We start from the raw sequence: 21,498 nt of genomic DNA on the forward strand, positions 1-21,498 counted from the left end.
AGTCAGATCTGCAAAGTGTTTTTACAGGAGAATAAAGTAAGGGGCACTCATTAAAGGCCATCAGTGCCTCTGCCTGTGTCACCCAGCTGTCTGCGGGCCAGGGTTGCACCCATGTGGGAGACCCAGATGGGGCTCCTGCTCTGGCCTGGCCCAGACCTGGCCTTTGGGGACGCCTGGGAAGTGAAGAAGATATAAGGTGTCCCTTCCAGTCCCTTGTACTCCCCTCATTGTCCCTTCACCTGGTGAACTGTGGGTGACAAGCACAGATGGCAGTTATGAGTGGTCTCGGGGCCTGGGCCTGACTGAGCCAAGGAAGGGGGGCCTTAACTACCATGCTTCATAGCATGTCTGGCTCTCAGGCCATTCGACCTTATGTGGAACCCAAGGGTAAGGGCATGGAGCTGCACAGCCCTTGCCCACTGGTCAGCACTGCTCCTGGCTAGCGCTGGCCCAGCAACCCTGGGGACATACTGAGGACTCACTCCAGTGTCCAGGCTGTAGGACTGTGGCGCTGTGGAACAAGTCCCTTGGTCACCACAGTGACCTTCCTCGGCCACACCCACCTGTGCTGTGGGGTGGGCTGGTTCAGGCTTGGCCAGGCCTGACAGCTTGTTAAGGCCCAGGCAACCATGCAGGGTGCATGTGGGTCCTAGCTCGGGGGGAGGTGGGGGCGGTGTTTCCTGAGTATGGCCCCAGAGCAGTCGTGCATCGTAGGACACCAGCCGAGGTCCCCATAGGCAGAGCCATGAGGGAGCATGTACCCTGATGGTCCCCTCAGCTCTGACCCCACGACATGCCCCTTGGACACACACAGGTTCTCACTGGGCAAGAGGCCTTTTATTAGCTCTGTTGCAGGCAGCACTGCCACGGGCAGCTACTGCCACCAGTGCAGGCAGGAACAGGGATGCCCAACGTTCCACCCAAGCCCCAAACCCCTCGACAGATGCACAGCCCAGCAGTGCCACTCCTGGCCAGGGTAGCCCTGCCTGCCCACCTGGCTTGCCCCGAAGGTCACACGCGGGCAGCCTCCCTTGGGGCGGGTCAGGCCGGAGGCCATTTTCCCTTTGTAAGGCTTGCATCTGAGTGAAGAAGAAACCAAACACCAGACTCTCAGAACAGCCAAGCAGGAGTGGGACCGGAGCCAGGCAGGAGGGCCTCTGCCCCAGCTCTCCTTTGGTAAGTAGGAACACTGACCAACTAGCAGACCCTGTGCTGGCCCTCCACGGGTGGTGCTGCAAGCGGGGCATTCACACAGACAAAGCAACGCCAGCAGTTTGCTCCAGAGTGCCCTCCCCCGCCCACTGGCGCCCAGGGCAGGCGCAGGGCCAGCAGCGCCTCTAGATGGTCTGGTAGCCAGCGTGGCTGCGCTTCCTGCCGATGAGGTAGGCGATGAGCACGATGAGCACCAGGCCGGCCAGTGCGCCGCCCACGGCGATGGGGATCAGCATGCTGTCCTGGTCCAGCAGGCACTCCTCCACTGCAGGCACACGGCTGTCAGCCCCAGCCCTGTCCGGGGCCCACCCAGCGGCCCGCCCCCAACCCTGAGCACTCACCAGACCCGAATTTGTTGTCCTTGACCCTGAAGGCCTGGACCCACACCCTGAAAATGCTGAGGGAAAAGGCGGGCGTGACACGGACGTGCTCCTCCGAGTTGCACTTGTACGAGTTCCCCAGTGTGGCCTGTAGTGCCCTCAGCGAGTTGTTGGTGGCTGCAAAGGCGGGCTCTGCGAGGCGCGACACAGCCCGTTAGCCCAGGCCACGTGCCCGGGGCAGGGGAGGGGGCTAGGGTCTTACCTCTGGCATCTGGAAGAGTTGTATTCAGCTTGACTCCTTGCAGGAAGTACTGGCTGGCACTTGCATTCTGGAAAGGAGACAACCGATGACATGCTGGACACGCAGGGCCCAGCCCCCAGGTGGCCATCTCTGCAGCATGCTGGACACCCAGGACCCTGTCCGCCTCAACAGGACATGACTGCCAGGCCTCACCGTCCCGAACTGCAAGGTCAGCACAGTGTTCATTTCAGAACTGTGCAGCTCCAGGGTCACCAGCTGCGCCTCGCACAACCCGCTGAACGTGGTCTTGCTGGGGTCGATGTTGAACGCTCTGGTCACAGTCTGCAGGAGGAGACAGCCAAGCTACCACCTACCCCCCTGCTCAGAGAAGGCATACAAGTCGCAAGTTTGGGCACACATTTCAGATGCTGAAAGCACTTTCTGCCACCTCTGCCACCTGCAGGGTAAGGTTGCCGCCTGGAAGACTCCATGCCCTTGTCCATCAGGCTCCCCAGGCCTCACTGTTGCCACCAAGGGGAGGACAGTGACCGGCATGTGTGTGAGGGACGGCGGTGTGAGGGCTGTCCACATGTGTGAGGGACGGCAGTGAGGAGGCCTGACCACCATGTGTGTGTGAGGGACGGCGGTGTGAGGGCTGTCCACCGTGTGTGTAAAGGACGGCGGTGTGAGGGATGTCCACCACGTGTGTGTAAAGGACGGCGGTGTGAGGGCTGTCCACCACATGTGTGTGAAGGATGGCAGTGAGGAGGCCTGACCACCACGTGTGTGTGACGGACGGCGGTGTGAGGGCTGTCCACTGTGTATGTGAGGGACGGCGGTGTGAGGGCTGTCCACCGTGTGTGTGAAGGATGGCGGTGTGAGGGCTGTCCATCATATGTGTGTGAAGGATGGCAGTGAGGAGGCCTGACCACCACGTGTGTGTGACGGACGGCGGTGTGAGGGCTGTCCACCACGTGTGTAAAGGACGGCGGTGTGAGGGCTGTCCACCACATGTGTGTGAAGGATGGCAGTGAGGAGGCCTGACCACCACGTGTGTGTGACGGACGGCGGTGAGGAGGGCTGTCCACCACGTGTGTGTGAAGGATGGCGGTGTGAGGGCTGTCCACCACGTGTGTGTGAAGGTCGGCGGTGTGAGGGCTGTCCACCACATGTGTGTGAAGGATGGCAGTGAGGAGGCCTGACCACCACGTGTGTGTGACGGACGGCGGTGTGAGGGCTGTCCACTGTGTATGTGAGGGACGGCGGTGTGAGGGCTGTCCACCGTGTGTGTGAGGGACGGCGGTGTGAGGGCTGTCCACCGTGTGTGTGAAGGATGGCGGTGTGAGGGATGTCCACCACGTGTGTGTGAAGGATGGCGGTGTGAGGGCTGTCCACCGTGTGTGTGAAGGATGGCGGTGTGAGGGCTGTCCACCACATGTGTGTGAAGGATGGCGGTGAGGAGGGATGTCCACCACGTGTGTGAGGGACGGCAGTGAGGAGGCCTGATCACCACATATGTGCAGCCTGACTGTCCCACAAGGCACACTATGTCATAGAGGACAGCCAGAGCAGGCTGGAACCCTCTCCCCACACCAGCAGCTGTATTCCTACCGTGTTGTCTCTGAGCACGTAAGTGACGTTCAGCTGCAGCCCCATGCTCGCCAGCAGGCAAGTCTCGTTGTTACTGCTCACGTTGTACCTGGAGACCGAGGGGCTCTCGGGCTTGGGAGGCGGCGAGGGGCTTGACGTGCTGGGTGGTGCTGGCGGCGCTGTGGTCGGGGAGGGGGTGTCCTGCTGGCAGTGGGACTCTGTGGAGAAAAGGCAAGGACAATGCCGCTTGCCTGCAGGCATCAGAGGCCAGGGCTGTCCTCCCTCTACAGCGGTCGCATTCTGTTCAGGGCCTCAGTGCCACCTGTCTGAACCACCGCAGAGGCCCAGGACAAGCCAGGTGAGGCGGCAGAACCTGCCACCTGGTGCTCCCACGTGCCTGTAGCCCCAGTTCTGTCACTAGTTCCCGCGCCCAGCCCTGGGACCAGCTACATGTTTCTGAACAGTGACAACCATGATGGTACAGACGTGGGCTGCTCTTCTGTGGCAGCACCGCAGTCTTGCCCCAAACGGGCATTTCTGTGGAGTCACTGGCCAATGAACTCCACACTAGAGGGCTCCTCCTGCAGTCTTGGCTTCCTGCTAGCAAGTCCCCTTGATGCCCCAGCAGTGAGTCCCTGTCACCTACAGAGAAGTGGTACTGAGTGTCACTCCTGCCACTGTGGGCCTGGAGGAATGAGCCAAAAGACACAAGCGCTGCATGTATTTTAGGCGAAGTCTAAAGATTTACTTTATTTGAAAGTTACAGATCTTCCATTCACTGCTTCACTCCTCCGAATGTCCCCAACGGCCATGGCTGGGCCAGGCGGAAGCCTGAGGGGTTAGCCATGTCTCCCGTGTGAGTGCAAGGACCTGGCCACCTGGCCATCTGGCCCATCCGCCACTGGTTTCCCACCAGATGTCCAGGTGGGGTGTCAGCGCTGTGGGTGGCAGTTTTGCTCATTATGGCAGGGCGCTAGCCCCAAGCAGTGCATTCCTGAGGCGCAGCAAGCACACAGCACATCTGAGCACTGGTTCTAGTCCTGGCTGCTCCACTTCCAATCCAATTTCGTACTAATGTGTCCCTAGAGGCAACACATGAGGACCCGTGTGTGGGCCCAGAGCACAGTCTCAGACAGGGTGCCTGGCCCAGCCCTGGCTGCTGTGGCATTTGAGGACTCAATGAGCAGACAGAAGATCCCTCTGAGTCTTTCAAGTGGATGCAAATGCAATTTTCTTTTTTTCCTGCACCAGTGAGGACAGCAGCCTGCAAAGGGGCAGCCCATGGTCACTGGCTCCCTGGTCTGGCAGGGCCCTGCACATCTGCTGCAAGCTGCAGTGGACACGGGCATAGGCACTTTTCTTTTTAGCCTTCACCATCTCTGAACAAAGCCGTCACAGGAGACATGAGAGGGCAGCTTCCCAGCTCACCCTCAGGAGGCCAGGAGTGGCCTGGGTCCTGCCTGACCAGTCTTTAGAACCTGCCGGCGGGCTGGCTGAGAGGCCGCAAGACTCCCAGAAGGCTCTGCCAGTCCTGTGACTGGACGAATCAAGACCTGTTGGAGCCACGACAGGGTGCAGCTGCCCCACCTTTCTGAGGCTCCTAGCACAGTCATGTCCGTGTGTCGCTGACTGCACAGTGAACACGTGGACACAGAAGCGTCTGCCATGTCATGGTGGGACTGAGTGTTGCCCCTCCTGTGAGCGGCAGTGAGAGCTCTCTTGTGACCCCACAGCAGCTGGCACACACCTGTACCCTTCCCCTACAGTTCCCCAACCCGTTCCCCTAACACCCCCCACCCAGTAACTACTAGACCCGACCATGCGCCTCCCAACTGCTGCCTGATTCAACCTGGACCCGCCCCAGCACCCGCCGCTCTGCTTATGATTTCTACAAGAACTTGAAAAAGTTCATGCAAGAAGGCAAGCTTATTTTGGAGCAAAACCACTTCTGCAGCCCATGCACACGTGTGTTCACAAAGTGCAAGGAAAATGTGTTAAGTACAGGCTCCAGGTTTCCTGCACCAAAATCAACTGCCTTCATTCCCTTCCTGCCAACATCCACAAGCCCTTGGCCAGTCAACCCACTGCGGGAACCCAGCCCATCCATGCCCCTGCACGTGCCGGCCCAAGGGTGAGGCCCGCCGCACCTGCCTCGCTGAAGCTGCCGTTGCGCAGGTAGGCCTGGAGAGTGGTGTTCTGCAGCGTGAGGGTCACGTTGTGCTCATGCACCTGCACGTCACTGACACATCGGTACTTCTTGTCAATGTCGGCCTTGATGTCCATCTTGAAGTCGACCAACTCGCTGCCTGTGTTGGAGGAAAAACAGGACCCTGAGCTGCCGGCCACTCCAGGAGGCAGTGTCCACACTGCATGGGCCGCCTGCCTGTCAGGGCGCAGCCGCTCGGCTCTGCTCTTACCATTGGAGCTCGCATTGGGAAAGTACGCAGAGTCCGACAGGCTGTAGCCAAACCTAAGCAGCTGCACGCTGTACCGTGTCGCGTTTCGAGTGAAACTGAGGGCCAGGGTGTGTCTCCCGAAAGCGATCATGAGCATGGGGTCGGAAGCGTTTTCTTTGCCACAAGAGCTGTTGCTGTCGAGGACTTTTGCAGTGGCTGGCAGTTCAAAGGTCACCGTCTAGGACAAGCACAGTTCCAGCAGAGCCAGTTAGAACCAGCACAGCCCCACACCCATCCCTCACATCCAGCTCTGAGCAATGAGGGCTCATGTGACAGGGTCACTGACACCCTCACGGAGACCGGGCCAGACGTCGTGGAGGGCAAACAGCAGCAGGACCTCTGAAACAGAGCAGAAACCAGAAAGAGCTCCCTGGTAAGTCTGACAGCAGCGCAGGCCTCCTAGTTCAGACATGAGCAGTAACCGCTGTGCATGGCTGTGGGCGCCCTGGGGGAGCTGCACTGCAACCCCCCAAGCAGGGCGCAGCACTTCCGTCTCCTCCAGCGTCTGCCTGGCCTGGTCACGGGAGATGCTGACAGTACCACAAGACTTCTGCCACCTGCTGTTCCTTCAGTCCATCAGGAAGTTAAACTTGCTGCTTCAGGTAAAACAGCTCCAGCTTCCAGTCAGTTAAAGTTCCCGCTGAACTAAGGAGCCAAGTGTCATGGTGTGCTGGCTGTAGGAGTGCGCCCAGCTCTCCTTCCGTCACAGAAATGCTGCTTTTTGGTCTCAGGCTCATTGCAGCCCCGCTCTGTCCACCACTGCCCCCCTCCCCCCACCAACAAACAGAAACGCTGGTGTAAGGCAGGCAGTGCTGCAGAAGCACCTGGGGTTCCTCCTACCACCACCACAACAGGCTGAAAAGCTGACGTCTGGGCCAGCATATACATGCAGCAGAGGAAGGAGCCACCTTCTACAGCGCCAGTTCAAGTCCCAGCTGCTGCACCTCACACAGTTTCCTGCTAACACACTTGGGAAAGCAGCAGAGGCCAGCCCAGCGCCGGCCACTGTGGCCGTGTGGGAAGTGAACCGATGGCTGCAAGAGCTCTCTGTCCCTTCCTCTCTCTGTCTTTCTAGTCGCAGGACCTCCTGGACACCATGCGAGCCAAAGCACTCCAGTGAGTGCTCCACCTGGGACCACAGTCACATGACCTGAGTGCAGCACCCGCAGACAATCATAAATACAAATCCAGGGGAGATCCCACCCATGTCTACAAGCAGCCAGCAGCAGGAGGAGGCAGCATTGTGACCCAGCACAGTGAGTCCAGCACCCCATTTCCTGTGTCGGGTCTAGCTGAGTCCCAGCTCGGTCCAAGTGCTTAGCACGCTGTCACCCAGGATGGCGGCCTGGCTGCTGAGGCCACTAGGGAGTGAACCAATGGACGCAAGAGCTCTTCCTCCCTTTTACTCTTACAAAACTAAACAAAATACCAACGGAGAAGTTAGAATGAAGCACACACATGCAGCTACTGGCTTCAAGACCACCTTCTGCCTCTCGTGCAGAACAAGGCAGGTGACATAAGCAGCACGGCCCGACAAGGTGCTGCAGCAAATGCCACAGAGCCACTTGCAGGGCAGGACAACGGGTTCTGAAAGGCCCAGCCAGCACCATGCTTACACAACAGCCAGGAGGGCGGGGACATGTGTGATGAAACTGCTACTCGGGCCTGACGGGGCCCACGGTGTCACACTCGCGCACACACACACACTCACACCCCTCACACAGAGGAGCAAAGCGCCAGTGGCACTTCCTACCTTGGGACCGCTCGTGGTTTCATAGGTCACAGAGAAGTTCGCTGACAAGTTGGCCATTATGCATGCTGTGTTGTTGCTATTCTTCACTGTGAACTCCACACCATGCGCCAGACCTGCCAATTCCACAAGTGCAGAGGATCACACAGCAGCCTGAGGCTCCGCCAGGCCTCGTCACTCACCAAGCCACTGGGTCACAAAGGGGCCTTTTGAATTCTCTGAAACCACTGCTGTGGTAGGAACCACCATGCTGTCGTGGGGCCAGCAGTGTGGCCAATGGGTTAGGCCACTCTCTGCAACAGCCACATGCAGTGTTGGTGCTGGCTCAAGTGCCACCTGCTCTGCTTCCAATCCAAGTTCCTGCCAACCCACCTGGGAAAGGAACAGAAAAGCTGCCAATTCTCTGGGCCCCGGAGTGCAAATGGGAGACCAGGACAGAGCTTTAGGCCCAGCCTGGCCCCAGCGGTTGCAGCCGTGTGAGGAGTGAGCCAAAGACCTTCAACTCGCTCCCTTCCCAACTCTGTGCTTCAAATGAAATCATCTTTCTTGAGAAGAAAAGCCTGGTTGTGTGCGATTTCAGGAAGGTCCTCGGAACAGGGACCCAGGAGACAGGACTGGCTTTGAAGGTGTGCTGTGCACACCACACTGCACTGATCGGGATGTCTGGTGGCAGGTACCGCCTCATCACAGCTGGGAGGAACCTGGGGGCCGGTGCCGTGGCACAGTGTGTCCCAGCTGCTCCACTTCCCATCAGGCTCCCTGCTTGTGGCCTGGGAAAGCACTCAGCCCCATCACCATACACTCTAAGCCTACTGCCCCTGGCCTGCTCCTGCACAGCATCCCACGTGTGGGGACCCTGGGCTCGGGAACAAGCAGGTGTTACAGGATCTTTGGAGAAGCCAGGTTCTTAGTGCTGCATGTTGCTTCTAGGTGACCCCAAGCACGGGGACCCCTGCATCCCCAGGGCCCCCTGAAGCCCCAGGCTCTGCCTCTCCCTTTCAAATAAAGAAGTCATAAGATAAAGCAGGTTTCCCCAGCTGCTGGCTACCCTGAGGGAGCAGGTGCTGGCTCAGCTCAGGCTCAGGCCTGCCCCCCCCACCCCCCGCCACTGTGGCCATTTGGCGAGTGAGCAGAGGACGGGGACCACAGTCACATCAAGTCCAGAGACGGGCACTAGTCCCAAGCTGTGAACTGACGCAGGCTTGGGACACTGGGTGCGCGGGGGTCTGGCTGCCCACCTGTCCAGCAGCCAGGGTCAGACAGGCGTCTGGCTGCCCAGATGCCCAGTAACCTGGGTCAGACGGGGGTCCGGCTGCCCACCTGCCGACCAGCCCGGGTCAGATGGGCGTCCGGCTGCCCACCTGCCCAGGCCAGACGGGGGTCCGGCTGCCCACCTGCCCGGGGTCAGATGAGGGTCCGGCTGCCCACCTGCCCACCAGCCCGGGTCAGATGGGGGTCCGGCTGCCGACCTGCCCACCAGCCGAAGAGCCCGGGTCAGAAGGTTGGGCTGCCGACCTGCCCACCTGCCCAGCAGCCCGGGTCAGACGGGGGTCCGATTGCCCACCTGCCCCCCTGCCCACCAGCCCGCCCGGTCCAGCGGCGAGGTCACCCCGCTCGGACACGCGCGCTGCCAGCCCGGAAGGGAAGAACGGCGGTCCCGAGTCGGCCGTGGAGCCGCCGCCGCCCCGGCCCCCGGAGCTCACCGAGCAGCAGCAGCAGCAGCGGCAGCGGTCGCAGGACGCCGCCGGGGACCGCCATGGCGCGAGGCGGCCGAGCCGGTGCCGGGGCGAGGAGCCGGACGCAGGCCGAGGGCGGCGGTTGGGCCGCGGGAGCCGAGCTGCGGACGCGCGCGACGACGACCACCGACCGCCCCGCCGGACGGGTCCGAGCGCTGCGGCGCCGGCGCCAAGGAGACCCCGCGGCCGGTGCGTCACGTGAGCGCGCCGCGCCCGCCGTCACGTGAGCGCGGCTCTCGCGAGAGCATGCACGCGCCGAGCCGGCCCCCGGAGGGCGCCCCACGTGACTGTGGGGCCACGTGACGCAGTCACTGGCGGGGAGGGACTGGCCCCGGACGTCCCCAGGCCGGGGAGGGCGCCCTGTCATCTGTGACCTGGCTCCATCCCGGCCCCAGGCTGCCCACGGGCACCGCCCTGGCCCGAGGAGGAGGAGCGCCTCTTTTCTAGGCCCCGGACGGGGTGACCCCAGAGGGCCGCTGCGTCCTGGGCTGTCCTGCAGCGTCCCCGGAGCTGGGTTGTCTCGGCCTTCCCCAAAACCCAGGCCCATGAGGGTGAGGCGCCGTTTTCAAGTGAAACTTGCACCAAACTAATTTTTAAAGAAAAGATTTATTATTTATGGGAAAGGCAGAGTTACAGAGGGAACACATCTTTCACCCGCTGGCTCATACCGTTACAGTTGCTGGGCCAGGCGGAAGCCAGGAGCTTCTCCCCAGTCTCCCACATGGGTGCAGGGTCCCAAGGCCTTGGGCTGTCCTTCTTTGCTTTCCCCGGCCATAAGCGGGGAGCTTGATGGGAAGTCAAGCAGCTGGGATTTGAACTGGCGCCCACATGGGATGCTGGTGCTGCAGGTGGAGGATTAGCCTGTTGAGCCACTATGCTGGCCCTGGTGGGTTAGCCACAAGTTGTCCACGCTGCTGTTCAGCCTCTGAAACAGGCACATTTTATTGACTCCTCGAAACCCCTAAGCCACAAGTAGTTTTGATTCTAGAAGGTTATGAAAAAGGAACTTTCTCCCAAGAAAGCAGCAAACTTTTCATCTAGGAAAGCACACGTGTGCACACACACAGAGATGAGGGTCAGCTTGTGGCCTCACTGTTCTGAAGCTGCCTGGGGTGCCCACCGCCCACACAGGGCCCAGGGGTCAAACTGTGGCTCCTCTGTGCCAGAGTGATCCACACTCACTGAAGCATCAGTCACAGTGGGTGACCCCGCCATGGATGTGTCAGTCACAGTGGGTGACACCACCATGGATGTGTCAGTCACAATGAGAGTGACCCCATGGATGTGTCAGTCACAGTGAGAGTGACCCCGCCATGGATGTGTCAGTCACAGTGAGAGTGACCCCGCCATGGATGTGTCAGTCACAGTGAGAGTGACCCCATGGATGTGTCAGTCACAGTGGGTGACCCCACCATGGATGTGTCAGTCACAGTGAGAGTGACCCCGCCATGGATGTGTCAGTCACAATGAGAGTGACCCCATGGATGTGTCAGTCACAGTGGGTGACCCCGCCATGGATGTATCAGTCACAGTGGCTGACCCCATGCACAGATCTGTCACTTGCCAGCAGTAGCTACTGCAGCCTTGGCAGGAGGTTGGGGCCCACACGGCTGCAGCAGCACCCCTCCCCTCACTCCTTTGACCCTCTGCCAAGTCCAGTTCCTCCTGGGTGGTACTTATAGCCTACCTGCTGTCACATACTTGTACACCTGACTGCCCCCAGGTGACAGGGCCTGCCATTTCTGCTGGCCCTGCCTGGCATCAACCTGTGGTGGCTTCCACCAAACCCAGCCTGAGCTCACTTCTGAACTATCCTGGTCTCCTGTGCAGGCCACTCAGTCTGCTCCCCTTCCACACATCTGGCTGCCTCTCCTACAACCAGGGCTGCTCAAGCCATCCCCTGTCCGACTGAACAGCCCATCTGATGCCACCCTCACTGCACTGGCCTCCCCTGGCCCAGACTGTCACAGCTCTGCAGCAAGCAGCAACTCCCCTCACGAGGTCGCATGTTACCAGGGCACTGCCCTGCACCTAGGTTAAGTGCACACCCCGTTTCCCCAGGCACTGCCCCTGGGTAAAACAGCCTCCTTGGCAGCCTCACCTCTACAGGAGGGATGAGAACAAACAGGCCCGGCAGGTTCCGCAGCAGCTCTGCTCCCCCAGGGAACAGGCAGGGAGGCCGGCTGGTGGGCACACAGGTGTCCCTGCTTGTCCGGAGTGTGCGTGGAAGAGTTAGCAGGAATGTGTGCTTGCGTATCAGTTTTATTAATGTGGTCTTAAGGCTAAATGAACTATTCAAAGGAAGCCTACATAAATCACACCAACAATTTCCAAACACAGTGAACCTGAAATTCAAGGAGAAACAGGAATAGCCTGGCTTCTTACAGCCCACCTATCAGAACTCACAAGTGAAAACTTGCAAATACAGAAATAACAATACTTGAAGAATAAGGATTTTAATAGGGCAACCCAAATGTCATATTCTAAACAGGCACGTTTTGAAAACTGAGACTCTTAATAATTTAGCACAAAATCAAATGATATAAACTTGGTATATTCTAGAAAATATTGCTTTAGATACTTATGCCATGATCAAAGTTCCTTTGGTAGCTTGTAATCAAAATGAAACATGCTGTTATGCCAAACAAAGTACTTCTTCCTGTGGTCAGCCACAAGGCAGCAGCCAACTTCCCATAGGCCGCTCTCACACTCACACACACACACACACACACACACACACGTAGCCAAGTGCCAACAAAAGCCTTTTAATCTTTCGACAAAATAACGTCTGTTTGACAATGTCAAGACCTGAAGTCTCCTAGAATGCTTGACAGTGGTGGGCACAGGGTAGTGCCCGCACAGGACACAGTGGTGGGCAGAGCGGCCCTGCCCTCTTCCCAGGACAGCAACCACATGGGTGCTGCAGTTCAATCAGAAAACAACTTCCTAGATCGTCTCACAAAGAAGACGCAAACAGCTACCAGTCCCCCCACACCTCTACACATCTCTCCAGGAGACCCAAGATTAAGAAAGCAGTCAAAAAGCTGGAACACACAGGCACTGGGGGCTGAGGCTGCCTCGCTGACAAGTGCGGACACCTGCCCGGTAAGGGATGGCCTCTCCATGAGCGGCACCCAGGAGCGCCTGGCTTGAGGAACCTCAGCCACCTCACAGCAAAATGCAGCATTTGTCTTGACGGCACACACTGACCACACACACAGAAGCAAACCAAATGCTCAGCTCTTTGTCCCACAATAAGGGACCTCCTGGAACCAGTATTTTCTGCCCAATCTCATTTTGCACAAAGCATAGAACAATTTAAAAGCCTAAAAGAACTGGAGGAAATAAAGATACACGCGCCCCGGGCGCCCAGAGCCCTGCGGGACGAGGCCGGCCTGCCTGTCCTCTCTTCTTGGGTCCACAGCTGCTTCTGCCAGAGTCCTAGAGCCTGCAGGCAGGTGCCATTGCTCCAAGGTCCATTCTAGTGTTTCCCTAAAGACGACACAGCGAAGCTCACGCCACGTAGTGGTACTGATTTGGATTGTCTTTGTCTCGCTCCATATAGTCTCTGTCTATAAGAGATTCAATTCTCTTCTTCAAATCTCCAGGCTGAAAAAGAAAATGAACCAGGCCTTTGACATGTTTGACATGTTTGCCAACAGCTCAACCATGGTGGCAACCACCACCTGTAACCTATAGCCATGTCCCTCCCCCACCCCCCCACGGACAGGGAATGGCAGTGGGAACGACCAATAGCGCTTCCTGCCTGAGGCAAATACCTCCCACTGCGGGCTGCCTAGGAAGGGACCTGGCAGTCATGCCCTAGAAGTGCCCCTCTGGGACCCAGGTCAGCCCACCCAGGTTCACCCAGTCATAGGACTTCCCTGACATGGTACAGGGGCATACCCGTGCAATGATCGGCCATACGATTTATAAGCCAGGGCTGGGGGCCAGCAGAGTAGCACAGCAAGCTAACCCTCCATGTGCAGCACCAGCACCCAGCTCCCTGCCTGTGGCCTGGGAAAGCAGTGGAGGATGGCCGCAGGCCCTGGGACCCTGCACCCAAGAGGGTGTCAGTGTGTGCCCCAGCCACTCCTCTTCCCATCCAGTTCCATGCCTGTGGCCCGGGAAAGCAGTGTAGGACGGCCCAAACACTTGGGACCCTGCACCCAAGAGGGAGATTGAGAAGCTCCTGGCTTCAGATCAGCTCAGCTCGGGCTATGACAGCCACCTGGGGAGTGAGCCAGAGGATGGATGGTCTCTGTCTCTGCACACCTGCCTTCACAAAAAACAAACAACGACAACAACCAAAAAAACACCTCCCAAAAAGACATGGCTGAAAGCAGCTCTCTGGGAAAACTGACCTCATGCTGTGGTGAGCTGCACACTGTGCTGACCTCAAAGCCTGACCTTGCTGGCCACGCTCATTGTCGGCATGATGCAGTCACCTCTGTGAGCCCAGGGTTCCACTGTGGCTGCTCAGCCGAGTGATCAGCGCTCCCAACAGAGGACACATGACAAGCACTTGGTCTCAGACCCCGGGCTCTTGAGGGCACCAAGAGGCGGGGCACATGTGCTCCTGACTTCCCGGGCTGGTGATGTGCCACCACACACTGATTCATTTGAAAGGCTGAGTTACAAAGACAGAAAGAGGGAGAGAGATCTGCCATCTACTGCCTCACTCCCCAAATGGCCCCAACAGCAGTGGCTCGTAAAGGCCGAAGCCAGGAGCTTCCTCTGGCTCTCCCATGTGGGTGCAAGGGTCCCAGCATGTGGGCCATCCTCTGCTGCTTTCCCAGGCGCATTAGGAGAGGTGGATCAGAAATGCAGCAGCTGGGCCTCAAACGGGTGCTTGTACAGGATGCCAGCCCTGCAGGTGGAAACTTGGCCTATAGCACCATAACACCACGTGACCCAGTCCTGTCCTCTTAATGGGATGCATAATGGATGCCCAGATCAGTGACAGAGGCACATGAGCCCCCATGGTGGGACAACCCCAAGGCAGGGGTGCTCTGTGGCTGCTCACTGCTGATAACCCATCCTGTGAGGTGGTCATGGCCCTTGCAACCACTGAGCAGTGTGTTTGGATTCCCACGCTGCACCTGCTCCCCTGTGCCCGGGCCTCCTCCGCGACTCCATACTACCCGTCGTCTACCTTCACTGGGAATTTCAGCTGGTTGTACAATTCAGACACCAGGAGGTTGTGACTGAGGGTCTTCCTCATCTTCATGATCCGGACAATGGCCGCATCGATCTGGTACTGGCGATCCTGAAACACTCGCTCAGTGGTGCTGACCTGCTCCTCCACCTGCCGAAGGCACACTCGGTCAGAGGGCACAACCCTTCCACCCCGCAGCTTTCCTCAGAGGCAGAGGGGACGACTCAGGATGAACCCTGCTGTATTACACATTTAGATATGGCCTAGTAGAATCACAAAAAAAAAAAAAAAGGAAAATTCCACTTATCAGTAGATTAAGCTTACCAACCCAACCAACACTGAACAAAACACAGCAGTCTCATGGCTGTGAGGGTCAGCTCCAAGGACACAGTTCTGCCAGGCAGTGACCAGCTGGGCAACAGCCATGCCGAGCTGAGGGCACAGCCCACTTTAAACAAACTTGAGCCCTGCGCATAGAAACCTAACAGTAACAAACACACAACCTCCAGCAGTTACTGAGAGCAAACAGCTAGTACTGGCCTCCAGCTGAAGGGGTAGGGTGGGCAGGGGTGGGAGGTTGGCATCTCTTCCCTAAACTTAGGAAGACAAAACCTAGCTATGTTCTATACTGCCATGTTCGGTGAAGACACATCTAGGTCTATGAAGGGCAGAGCTGTGGGGGGAGGGCAGAGAGACAGACACCAATCACTAGTTGGCTCACTCCCCTGGCGCTACCAGACGATGGGACCACAGCATCACAGCCAGCAGCTGGTCAGTCGGCAGGGTGGGAAGTGAGGCAAGCTAGGACTTGGTGTGGCTCCCACAAAGGTCCAAGAGGTGGCGTAGTCTGCGGCACGCTTCATCCCACATGGGCCCTGCAGAGTCCCAAGAGGGCCCTACATAGCCTGCAGCACGCTGTACACCACAGGGTCCTGTGGCATGTTGCACCCCACACATGGGCCCTGTGCAGCCTGCAGTGGTACAGTGGTGTGCATGCGTGAAGCTCCTAGAAGGAAAGCTGCCCAAGGCAGCATTCTGGCTCCCTTTGGGATAAGAGATGGCATCCCCACACTGCAATCGCTCTAGGCCTGTCAAATTGGCCCAATAACAGTTATGTCCTCAGTGGAATCCTGTGCGGACATCCTTGAGAGCTACCTTCACAGCTGCCACGGTTGGAAGCAAGCTGACGCGCACGGTGCGTGCATGATGAGCTGTGCTCCATCACAGAGAGGACACGAGCTATGGAGCCACGAGAAGCTAGAGGGAGCCTTGTGGGGCCCACTCAGTGAGCAGAGCTGCTCTCCCACACCATGATACCTGCCAAAGCGGGCCTACTGTAAGGGACAGCTCTGGGGCTGGTCACATATCACCCGGGGCCCCTGGTGGGGGAGACCCATGAAAGCAGCAGGTTAAGCCACAGCCACCCACGCTGGCACCCACAGGAGACCTAGGAAAAGCAGCTAAAGATGGCCCGAGTCCACATAAGACTGGATGAAGATTCCCGGCTCCTGGCTTTGGGATACATGGGGAGTGAACTAGCAGTCGTGCTTTCTTTTTCACTTTAGAAAACAAAGGCTGGCATTATTTCACCCACGAGTGGCTGTGGAGGAATCAGGCTCTGGCTTCCAACTCCAACCTCCTGCTGACATGCACCCTGGAACAGGCCTTGGGCCCCTGCTAGTCCACTGGGGGGACCAGCCCCATGACTGTGGACATTTGGGGAGTGAATCGGCATGGAAACAAATTTTAAAAAGGGGACTAAAAAACGCACACTACCACAGAAAAGTTCCACCAAGAACTACATGGAGTGTAGCCACAGTGTTACTGCTCACCATTTGGTGCCTGGTCACAAACACTGCTTCGCTGACCCCGGTCAGGACCCCAAGCAGGAGACCCTCACTCTGTCTCATTCACCTTCGTCAGACTATGTCTACAATGTGCACATGTGCAGTCAAGGTGGCATGATGCTAGACACTTTTAAAGTTAAAAAGCATAAAAGGTTATTTCACAAGAAATGTGAACTAGATTCATGCTTATTCAACTTCTCATTGAAAAGCACATTTTAAACATGAACTCTGCTAATGAGAATAGGAATACTTGTCTCGTGGGTGGGAAGTACCAAGTGGAAACCAAAACTACTTGTCACCTCATAACAAAACACTTTCATTGAATACAAAATCACAATTATCAAGTATCTTTCAAAAACAAGGAACATCTCTTCCCCATGAACTTGCCAATCTGGATGTGATTAAATCCTCAATAATCTAGGCTGAGTTATAAAATACAGACAGTACTTTTGTCTTAAATGGTTACCACTGAGTGTGACGCTTTCTAACACACCTCTGGCCAGGGGAGCCGGGGTGCCAGGTAGGACACAGCCTTGGTGAGGACATCCCTCTGGTCTGAAGAGATGCCACCACTGCCCAGGCCCGGGTCACAGCTGGGTGTATCCAGAGATGAGTAGGTAAGCAGCTCTGGTCAGGTGGGGCCAGGGCTGTACAGTGAGGGCTGTTGGGCAGGGGACACTGGAGAAGCCCTGTCTGGTGAAATTCCCAGACAAAGCAGACGCACGTTGGGGACACCCACAGCCTGGGGCTGGGAGCATGCATGAGCTCATCCCTGCTGCTGGTGGAACGGTGAAGTCACCACAGCGCCAGCACAGCCCAGGAGTAGCGCGTGCGTCACTGACAGCTCTACGCACCGTTTCCTTCATCTGGATCTGGTTGATCTTGATCCTGAACAACTTGTGCTTGAAGTCTCCGTTGAAAATGAACTTGTCCCCGTCTTCTACCTCCTTCCCCTTGGGGCTTTTCACTAGGACACGGGCTTTCCCACAGGCCAGTGACTGCAGCGTTCGTCGCAACTCACTCTCCTCTGGAAGCAAAGGCGATGTAAGAGCCAGACTTGGCAGCAGCAGGGGCCCAGGAGCCAGCGTGGGGAGACCCGGGCTCCTAGGCCCAGCCCTCAAGGCTCCTGGCCTTGGCCCAGCCCTTGCTCCCCTGGACGTCAGAGGAGTTAGCAGCAGCAGGGAACCCCGGTGTGCCTGCACCTGAGACGTGCTCACCTATGCCGGTGGCCACCCGGATCTCCTCGAAGCTAAAGCCGTCACCCTCGTTGAACATGAGGAGCACGAGTGTCTGGAACAGCGACACCTGGAACTCCTTCTTGCCCTGCACGAGCAGAGGTGCCCCTGAGGCCATGCTGGACAGCCAACAAGCCTCATCAGCTTCCTCTGCTCTCACACCATGTGTGAGGGGACTAAGAGCTACTAGTCACAGCAAATGAGAAGACGTCACCGTGCACAGGGTCCTAATCCTCTCCCACTCTCCCTCAGCTCGGAAGTCTGATGGTGACTTGGCGCCTGCTGAACCTCCATCCGCTGTGGAGCCGAGGACCCTCGGTGGCGGCAGGAACACACACAAGGTGAGGATGCTCAGCCAAGGAGCAGGCCAGGAAGTGGAAATGCAAACATACCTCAGGCCCACATGGAAAGAACAGGGGCAGGTATTCTGGCCATGGCAGGCTGAGAGCCACACCAATCTGGCTGCTTGTTCAGGGAAACCAGTGGTTGGTGGCCCAGGTAGGTGGGGAACCCTCAGAAGGAGCTGCTGGCTCCAGCTCAGCCTGGTCCTGGCAATTGCAGGGACCACCAGAATTAACTTCCTGCCACGACAGATGAGTCTGTGTGGTGTAACGCAAAGAACACTGTATGGCACTGCACATGAACATGCATGTGTTACTGTGAAAATGCATTATGCTAGCCATGTCAGACAGAATTTATATTGCTTAGTGTATTTAATTTGCAGTCAAGCAAAAACATGATTCCCACATGTCCTGTGACCTGTCAGGGTGAACATGTCATGACTTCCCACGTGTCCTGTGCCCTGTCAGGGTGAACGTGTCCTGACTCTCCCACGTGTCCTGTGACCTGTCAGGGTGAACGTGTCCTGACTCTCCCACGTGTCCTGTGACCTGTCAGGGTGAATGTGTCCTGACACTCCCACGTGTCCTGTGACTTGTCAGGGTGAACATGTTGTGACTTCCCACATGTCCTGTGACCTGTCTGGGTGAACGTGTCGTGACTTCCCACGTGTCCTGTGACCTGTCAGGGTGAACATGTCATGACTCTCCCATGTGTCCTGTGACCTGTCAGGGTGAACATGTCATGACTCTCCCACGTGTCCTGTGACCTGTCAGGGTGTCCTGGGCCTTAGCGGCAGTGGGGACAGAGGGAAGGTTGGAGGTGGGGAAGAGATTTCCTGGACCCTGCCTGCCTGCCTCTCAGGAGTTGCTCACATCTGCCCCTCTCAGGACCATGTTTCTTCACAGTGGTTTGATCTCCTTCCGGGAACATTTACTACTTAACTCTTACAGTTGCACTGAGTAAAGAAAATAGACCAAGACTTACTTCCTTAAATTCTGCTTTTAAAACAGCGTGTCCCAAAGTCGTCTGCCACTGAAGTTTCCGACCACTGTGCTTCCCGAGGTAAAAGGTTTTAAATACTTCCTGAAGTTTGACCATCTGCCAATCACAGGAGACAAACTAGTAAATATCGTTTCCGCTCATGAACACCCACGCCTGCTGAAGGAGTCTCTGCTATCTCCGACAGCGCCATCACAAAACTGCCGTAGTGGTTAGTTTCTTCTCTGGTTATCTGCCATCCATGACACTGGGGTTTCTTGCCACACAAGTGATTCTCGATTCAGCAATACTTCCAGCCCCCATGGTGTGACCCGTGAGCTGGCTATGGTCCGGGCACTGTGTGCCCACCAGCTGGCTGTCGTCTGGGCACTCTGTGGGCCATAGCTAGCTGAACAAAGGCTGCCATGGCACGCTTGTAACAGAGTGCTATGTGACCCATAGTGGTTTGGCCAATGCATTCTGGGTGACTTCTCCTTCCTCTATTCTTAATGCTCTACAAAGTCTCTGACTGGCGTCAGCTGGATGACATGGACAACGCCCCCAGGACCTCAGGGTGTCACTGTGCAGATGTAATTGACTCGGATGGGGCGCCAGTCAGAGCTGAGAGGAACACAGATACGGGGGGGGGGGGGGGGTGTCCCACAGGGAATGGCTGAGGTAGCGGAAGACAGGATGTGTATGTGAGAGGGACCCAAGAAGAACAGGATCTCCCTGCAAGCTGCAAGTTGTGAAGAAAGGAAAGATGCCTTCGCTGTGCCAGCCTGGTTGGATGACTCCAGTCTCACCCTGGGGCAGCTCAGGATCCCAGCACCAAGGGGGCTGCTGGCAAGTTCGGGGCAGATTCCACATGAAGAAAGCTCTTCATGTGGCAATGTTACAGAAAGGTGTGGCGGAAGAGCAGGAGGCCCGCCCGCCACATCCACACCCTCTAGTTGGCAGATCGCCCCCTCATCACCAGGATGCCCACCTGGAAAGTTCCCTCACACTCTGCTCACACGCTCACCACTGTTGTCGTGGAGATAAGCTGAGTGATACTATGCAGTTCTGGGGTGTGACCACCTCAATGCACTCACAGCACACTGGCTGAGGCAACTTTGGCTAGTTAGCTCTGCGCTGCCACCTCCTGGCACGAGGCCCAGACTCACAGCTGCCCTGGTCAGGAGCACAGCCAGTACAGTCCTAGAGGCAGCTCAGCACCCCCAACCCCACCTCACAAACCCGGCTTCTCCTGCTGGGTGCTAACTCAGTAAGGCCAGGCCCCTGCCTCTTGTTATAGTGTCCTAGTGGGGCAGCACAGCCAACGACACCCACACGAGCACGGCTAGATGGGCAGCAAGGCAGTCACCCTCACTGTTCCCAGTGACAGGTGTATGCACATGATGCCGTGACAGAGGGACAGTGGGCACAGGACACACCACTCACTTCTGGCGTTAGATGCACTTCCATGGGCGTGTATGTCGGCCAATATCCCATGGTGAGGATGTTCACGGTGAGGTCAATCGGGCCAGGGTCACTCTGATTCTGCATGTGCTAAAAGAAGCAAACATCACTTCAGAAACGATGCTTTACAAACAATGCAGCTTGCAAAATGACGTTATGAGATGTTGGCATTCATTCTGGTCCCCAGAAGGTGTCCTGCCCAAAGAGCCACGTCCCACCTTGTGCCACTGCTCTTCTGGGTGGGTCCTGGGTCACTGCGCACCTCCACACAGTTCTAGGCCCCTTTCCTAGCCGTTCTGTATTTTAGTTATCTGACCCTGTGGAGCACCCAGCACTGCTGGCAGGCACCCCCAGAGGCCCCTCTACCACACTGTCTTACCTGGAGGAACTGCTCACCTGCTTGAAATGGACCATGATGTCCTTGGAAAGCTCCATATCCTTGAACATGCCTTCCAGCTTGCTGGTGAACGCTGCACCACACTCTGCGATGCGGCAGGGGTCAGTGAGGGCAGTGGGCGGGCCCAGTGTGCTCACCCCACGGTCAGGGACAGGGGACCCCACGTGTCAGCCCACGCACTCACCATGTTTCAGCTTTGACAGCATTGATTTCTCAGCATCCACGGAGGCACTTTTCCCCACCAGGAGTCTTTTAGCTAAATCCTTTTTATAAAATGCCTCAAAGACGTCTTTCCCTGTTTGTGAGCAAGTGAGAAGGAGGTGACACTCAAGATGGCGGAGGCACGTGTACTGTGCCGTGTCTCTGGCCACAGGGAGTCGCGCAGGAGTAGATGGGGCTGAGATGCAGTCTGAGTGCCCATTCACCGGCTCTCTCCCCAAGGGCCCACACGCAACAGGTGGGGAGCCAGACACCCAGTCCATGCCTCCCCGGTGGGGGCAGCACTCAGGAAATCGAGCCCCCCCCCCGGGTGGGCAGCTGCTCACCGTGGATGAACCGAAAGATGATCATGATTTTGTCCAGGATGCGCTCTAGCTCCTCGTCTGTGGCCTCTTTGTTGCCTGCTCGCAGCTTCGAGTCCACGTGCTTGGCTAGGAGCGGAGTGTGGAAGAGCCGGCAGACAATCAGGAAAGACAAGACAAACAACACCCCTGATTCCCTCAAGCAGAAATCAGCAACACTGCGGCATGTGACAAGTAAGCAAACATCTGCCTTT

General features: G+C 57.3%; 2 protein-coding genes across 4 annotated transcripts in view; both read right to left on the reverse strand.

Moving 5' to 3' along the window:
- Window positions 1–818: 818 nt before the first annotated feature.
- Window positions 819–9,470, reverse strand: LAMP1 (lysosomal associated membrane protein 1). The gene is made up of 9 exons (XM_040991111.1): window positions 9,273–9,470; window positions 7,573–7,685; window positions 5,781–5,997; window positions 5,511–5,669; window positions 3,385–3,581; window positions 1,987–2,115; window positions 1,795–1,861; window positions 1,554–1,724; window positions 819–1,477 (listed from the first exon to the last, which is right to left on the reverse strand). The coding sequence occupies exons 1-9, from the start codon at window positions 9,325–9,327 to the stop codon at window positions 1,338–1,340; spliced, it is 1,248 nt and encodes a 415-aa protein (XP_040847045.1). The 5' UTR covers window positions 9,328–9,470; the 3' UTR covers window positions 819–1,337.
- A 2,275-nt stretch (window positions 9,471–11,745) lies between these two features.
- CUL4A (cullin 4A) overlaps window positions 11,746–21,498 on the reverse strand; it is a 34,442-nt gene continuing 24,689 nt past the window's right edge. For 2 of the 3 annotated variants that reach the window (XM_040991113.1, XM_040991112.1), the window contains 9 exons: window positions 21,269–21,373; window positions 20,908–21,018; window positions 20,723–20,808; window positions 20,309–20,416; window positions 18,872–18,985; window positions 17,528–17,633; window positions 17,165–17,337; window positions 14,461–14,613; window positions 11,746–12,914 (listed from right to left, as the gene is read on the reverse strand). In XM_040991113.1, the coding sequence (XP_040847047.1) occupies window positions 12,819–12,914; window positions 14,461–14,613; window positions 17,165–17,337; window positions 17,528–17,633; window positions 18,872–18,985; window positions 20,309–20,416; window positions 20,723–20,808; window positions 20,908–21,018; window positions 21,269–21,373 (1,052 nt within the window). In that variant the 3' untranslated portion in view covers window positions 11,746–12,818. The other variant, XM_040991114.1, reaches the window with a different exon arrangement.

The sequence above is a fragment of the Ochotona curzoniae genome, unplaced genomic scaffold, assembly GCF_017591425.1.
Source record: "Ochotona curzoniae isolate NIBS_2020 unplaced genomic scaffold, NIBS_Ocur_1.0 contig_64, whole genome shotgun sequence".
Classification (NCBI taxonomy): Eukaryota; Metazoa; Chordata; class Mammalia; order Lagomorpha; family Ochotonidae; genus Ochotona; species Ochotona curzoniae.